Raw genomic sequence first — 6,000 nt, 5'->3', positions numbered from 1 at the left:
TTCCGGACATTTCCATCATCTCAGAAAGTTCTAGTGGAGAGCGCCGCTCTGGTCTCTGGGCAGCCCCAGAGACTCACCTGGGGTGGAGCAACATCACGAATGGAGAATGCCTGCGGTCCAGGATCCTCAGTGCCCCGGATCCCGGATCCCGAAGCACAAGGGGGCCCTGGGCGCCGTTTCCAGGAGACAGTTTCCGCAGCAAAGGGCTGGAGAGACCTTGCTCCCTGCATCCGCGCTTGCAGAGCCACTTCTCTTTTGCAATCCTTGCTGGTCTGACAGGCTCCTGCAGAATTACATCACTTCCTAAAAAACAGGCAAACACTTCTCCTTCAAGTTAGCACCGACCCAAACAAGCAGGAAACAGGAAATGTTGGGGTTTCAGGGAGGCTGAAGCCCGGCGCCGCACGATGCCGGGGCGCGCGGAGCGGAGGGCTCGGGGGGCTGCCCTCGTGTGCGCGCTGCTGACCGCGCTGCTGCCCCGCAGCCCGGCCCAGGGTAAGCCGCGGCCCGGGGGGCGGGGGGCCGGGGGGGGGGCGGGGGTACCGGGGCCGGGGAGGGGGGGCTGCGCAGCTCGGCCGGGAGGGACACAGCCCGCGCCCGCACCCCCGGCCCTTCCGCGAAAGGAGGGGAGGACATCGGAATTGCGGTGGGGGGTGCGGTGGGGGGTGCGGGGGCGGGGGCGGGGGCTCCCCCCAGCAGCTGTCACTCCCCGTAACTCCCCGCAGCATTGCTCTCCTAGCAAGTTGGGGTCCCTGTAGCTGACCGGCTTTAGCAGGCGCGTTTGGAGAACCACAAACTTGTTGGCAGTCGGTGTAAAAAGAACATTTCAATCAGAAGTGAGGAGGAGTTTGCGTTTAAGAATGCGGGGCTGGGACATCAGCAGTTCCAAAGCCTCCTGGAAAAACTGGGGTATGGAAATGTACACCTGGAAAGTGTACTAAATACTGTAAAAAAAAAAAAAAAAAAAAAAAAAAAAACCAAAACAGTAAACAGGAAATTATCGGAGGAGTTACCCGGCATCCATTCTAACTTAATCAAGAGGCGTCTTTCATCTGTTTTTCTTTGATCTTGTTACTTCGGGGCATATGTTCTTTGCATGGATTGTTGTTACTAACGAACCTTTATTTCAGAAAGTGATGCGATTGTGGCAAATCAAAGGTATTGGAGAAGACAAAATATTAAATATCATGGTTTTGAGCTAAGAGCAGCAATTGATTTATACCCCGGGCAGTTGCTACAAGCGGCACAATCACCCTGGATGGCCTGATTGCCTCCTGTAGCGTTGTTGACATGCCCTTGGGTAAATAAACTCGGGCAACAGTTTCTACCTGCCTCTAGCTTAGGTCAGTATTTCAAGCAAAAGGAAAGTTCTCAAGCTACAGTTCTTTAAGGAGGACCGGGGAGGGGGGCTTGCGGGCACCCGCACTGACCCAGCCACAGTGTGGCAATTTCCTGGAGATTCACCGTGAGTGCCCAACCCACATTGCCCCACCGATCTCTTGCCCTGGGTGCTCTCCACGTGGCCTTGCCAGGCATCGGAGGTGGAAAATGAAAAGTGAAAGGCGAACCATTCCATCTGGAAAGATGTCTGATTGAAATGGGAGGTGGTGATGAAGACGAGCAGGGGGGTGGGGTGGGGGGCAATGTGTAGTCTTAGGCACAGTTTTGGGGCTGGGAGCCAGCATGAAGACGACACAGCTCAAGCTGCCCTGTGGCACAGGTGCAGAAGCTGGGGCAGGGGGAGATCAGATGTCCAAGCCCCAGGACCGGTCAGCTGGCCGGCCTGGGACCCCGGGGTTCCCTCCTCTGCCCCAGTGAGAGTCCTCTGGGCCACACTCCTTTCCCTGCAGGGTGTCCTTGGCATCTCAGGAAGCAGAGCCCAGCCATCCCACTTCCACCTCTTGTGAGTCTCAAGGCTACCACAGGTGCCTCAAACAGGTCCTGAAAGTAATATGTAAGCTTGCCTGAGTATTTTCTTGAGCTTCTCACTATTTTCTTGACGTTTCTGAGTCAAAGTGTCTGCCATCTGGGAGATGCAAAAGGATCATCTGAAGACTCAGTAAAAATTTTCTTTACAATACCGATATCTGATCAGTGGCTCTTCCCCAGTAAGACCTTTGGCTCCGCCTCATTTATGCCCCTTAGACTCTGGTCAACCTCCTTCCCATGGCATCTCCTCCATGTGCCCTCCCGCTCCCAGCCAGTCATACCGAATGGAGCGTGTGCTCCAGGCCTCTGTGGTTCTTGTCAAAAGTGAACAAGTTCTCTTTTTTAGAACCCTGAAGCCCCAGACCCCTACCTCCTCCTTGACGTCTCTTCTCATCTCTCCTTGGCTGGTCACTTTACCTGTGTCATATCCACATCAAACTAGGCTTCTGTAAACACAGCCCATCATGTTGAATCCTAATTGTGCGTGTCTCCCTGTCTCCCACCAGGCTGTAAGCGCTGCCAGGAAGGTTCCTCGGTAGCTCATCCTTGACTTCCCAAAACCCAGTTGGGATCAGCATAAATAAAGACCTCCATAATTCCTGATAAATGCTAAAATCATTCTAGAATGGATTTGAGGCTGATCGCTAAAAATCAATGAGCTCCTGAAAGCAGATAGTGCTAGAATGGCAGAGAAGTCAGAGATGAGAAGCTGGGTTTATCTAGACAATCCAGCACACTTATTGAGCCCTGTCTGGATTTCTAATGTCAGAAAGTGCCCCCCAAATGCCCATTCATAAAAAGCTATATAATCAGAGCTAAGGGGTGATCTCTTATAAATGAAAGATTATGTATTTTTATTTAAAAATAACTTTATTTATTTCTTCATGAGAGACACAGAGAGAGAGGCAGAGACACAGGCAGAGGGAGAAGCAGGCTCCCTGTGGGGAGCCCGATGTGGGACTCGATCCTGGGACTCCAGGATCACACTCTGAGCTGACAGCAGACGCTCAACCACTGAGCCACCCAGGCGTCCCCGATTATATATTTTTACATTAATTTAAAATTTAATTTACGTTAAAATTAATTTAAAATGAGCTAATGATGTCTAAGACTTCAGGATATGAGTTAGTTGATAGTTGTCAAACTCCTATTTCCTTGAATTTTTCAAAAAATATCTTGGAGATGTTTGGTAGTAGAATCCATCCTACTGACTGTATGAAAAATGGAGGCACAGACTTACTCAGGTCACAGTGCTAACTAGTAGATCTAAGCAAGATTCAGCCACAGGAATCCATGCTCCAACATATACTATAATGCCTCTGGGTTTCTGGGCTCTGCTGAAGTATGTGTCTAGTTTCAGGTTTAGAAAAATATGTCTCGGGCAGCCCCGGTGGCTCAGCGGTTTAGTGCTGCCTTCGGCCCAGGTCCTGATCCTGGAGTCCTGGGGTCGTGTCCCACGTCAGGCTCCTGCATGGAGCCTGCTCCTCCCTCTGCCTGTGTCCCTGCCTCTCTCTCTCTCTCTCTCTCTCTATCTGTATCTCTCATGAAGAAATAAATAAAATCTTAAAAAAAAAAAAGAAAAGAAAAATATGTCTCTGGTACCCTTCCAACTATAGATGTATCCCATGCATTCTTAGTTGGGGTCTAAGGTCTAAGGTTATTGCATATTAATAAAGGAGCTGTATCTGGTCGGGTCAGAGACTGGCCTACAGGAAAAGGGTTGGAGAGAGCTGGGGTTAACTCTGGCCTTTAGGGGGAAAGGGAAAGGCTGCAAGGTGCAGAGTGAGCAACAGGGCATCTGGGGATTAGCACAGTTAAGACCAGAAGCAGGAAAAGCGGAATGATGAAGTCATAGGTAAGAGACTTCAGGGTGTGGGAACCAGGGAGAGAAAGCACAGCCTTGTGTCATTCTTTATGGGAGAGTCCTGCGGAGAACTGACCCCAAGGACCAAATAGCCTTCAGAAACCAAACAACAACAACAACAAAAACAGGCAGAAAGGGATTTATTGGGGTTTAAAGTCCCTCCGCGGGATCCCTGGGTGGCGCAGCGGTTTAGCGCCTGCCTTTGGCCCAGGGTGCGATCCTGGAGACCCAGGATCGAATCCCATGTTGGGTTCCCGGTGCATGGAGCCTGCTTCTCCCTCTGCCTATGTCTCTGCCTCTCTCTCTCTCTCTGTGTGACTATCATAAATAAATAAATATTTAAAAAAAAAAAAATAAATAAAGTCCCTCCGCGTCTGAAAGCCTGATCCAAGAAACCAGAAGACGGCTGGGTCTTGGCTGGGATGGGCCCAACTGGGCAAGGAAACAATACGACATGCAATTTGCCTACCTGTGTATAGTTTGCACCGCCCTCTGATGTTGGCAAAGATGAGGAGAAATAGGAACTCTGCACCACTGGTGGGAGGGTTGGTGCAGTCCCTAGACCATCCTGCTGCTTAACCCATTCATTGGGCTTTTAACTTCAGTCATATTTTTCACTCTAGAAAAATTTTTTCATTTCCAGAATAAAAAATGTAGTGTCTTGCTTTTATTTTTTCTTGTTAGTTATTCCTTCTTTTATGTTTTTCTTTTACACATAGTATTTTCTGATAACTTTGATCTGCCATGTATGTAGATCTAATCTTGTTGCTCATTGTATCTGTTGATTCCCATTTGTGAAAGAAATCTTGGGGGCTCTGAGGACCCAATCTGGCACCCAGAAGGTGACTTCACTCCATTTGACCGAAACCCAGATTCTCTGATTCCAGCACCAGGTTACTGTAAACACTTTCCAAATACCATCTAGTCCTATCACCGCAGAATAGTATTTGGAAGATATGGAGGCAGGGATGGGCCAGGCTCGAGGAAAGCCAGTGCTTGGACCTCAGGCTTACAGCCCTGCCTTGGGATGGAGAGGGGACAGGCTGAGCAGGCCTCAGGGGTCAGACTGCAAGAGTTGTATGAGCAGGTGCCAAAACCTCATGAAAGGTACAAGCCAACAAAGCAGAGTCTGCTGTGGGGGCATCAACCAGCAGCAGGTCAACAAGAAAGCCAAGGTTATTGCCAAGGAGAAAGAAGTAGAGAAAATCAAGTTGAAAATCAGAAGGGGGGCCAGGGTCCATGGCATCAGGATGATGGTGAGATCAGCCTGGGGGGGGGGGGGCACACCTGACTCTGACTAGAACTTTGTCAAAATCATTGCTCCCTCCTTTCCTTCCTCTCTTCCTTCCTTCTTTTCTTTTCTTTCCTTCCTCTCTTTTCTTTTTTATTTTCTTCTCTCTCTCTTCTTTCCTTCCTTCTTTTCTCCCTTCCTTCCTTCCTTTCTTCCTTCCTTCCTTCCTTCCTTCCTTCCTTCCTTCCTTCCTTCCTTCTCTTTCTCCCATGGCCTAGTGGTTTTTTTTTATTGGTGTTCAATTTGCCAACATATAGAATAACACCCAGTGCTCATCCCATCAGGTGCCCCCCTCAGAGCCTATCACCCAGTCACCCCCACCCCCCACCCACCTCCCTTTCCACCACCCCTAGTTCGTTTCCCAGAGTTAGGAGTTTCTCATGTTCTGTCTCCCTTTCTGATATTTCCCACTCATTTTTTTCCTTTCCCCTTTATTCCCTTTCACTATTTTTTATATTCCCCAAAAGAATGAGACCATATAATGTTTGTCCTTCTCCGATTGACTTATTTCACTCGGCATAATACCCTCCAGTTCCATCCATGTCGAAGCAAATGGTGGGTATTTGTCATTTCTAATAGCTGAGTAATATCCCACTGTATACATAGACCACATCTTTATCCATCATCTTTCGATGGACACCGAGGCTCCTTCCACAGTCTGGCTATTGTGGACATTGCTGCTATAAACATCGGGGTGCAGGTGTCCCGGCGTTTCACTGCATCTTTGCCTTTGGGGTAAATCCCCAGCAGTGCAATTGCTGGGTCGTAGGGCAGGTCTATGTTTATCTCTTTGAGGAACCTCCACGCAGTTTTCCAGAGTGGCTGCACCAGTTCACATTCCCACCAACAGTGTAAGAGGGATCTCCTTTCTCCACATCCTCTCCAACATTTGTCGTTTCCTGCCTTGTTAATGTTC

At 49.2% G+C, this 6,000-nt stretch overlaps 1 protein-coding gene across 6 annotated transcripts in view; it reads left to right on the top strand.

Annotated features, from left to right (window-relative positions):
- Positions 1 to 272: 272 nt before the first annotated feature.
- TMEM154 (transmembrane protein 154) overlaps positions 273 to 6,000 on the top strand; it is a 45,874-nt gene continuing 40,146 nt past the window's right edge. The window contains exon 1 of one of the 6 annotated variants that reach the window (XM_072773650.1): positions 273 to 495. In XM_072773650.1, the coding sequence (XP_072629751.1) occupies positions 408 to 495 (88 nt within the window). In that variant the 5' untranslated portion in view covers positions 273 to 407. The remainder of the gene's footprint in view (positions 496 to 6,000) is intronic. The other 5 variants (XM_072773652.1, XM_072773651.1, XM_072773653.1 and 2 more) reach the window with 5 other exon arrangements.

The sequence above is a fragment of the Canis lupus genome, chromosome 13 (assembly GCF_048164855.1).
Source record: "Canis lupus baileyi chromosome 13, mCanLup2.hap1, whole genome shotgun sequence".
Lineage (NCBI taxonomy): Eukaryota > Metazoa > Chordata > Mammalia > Carnivora > Canidae > Canis > Canis lupus.
This window is presented reverse-complemented; position numbering and strand designations above follow the sequence as displayed.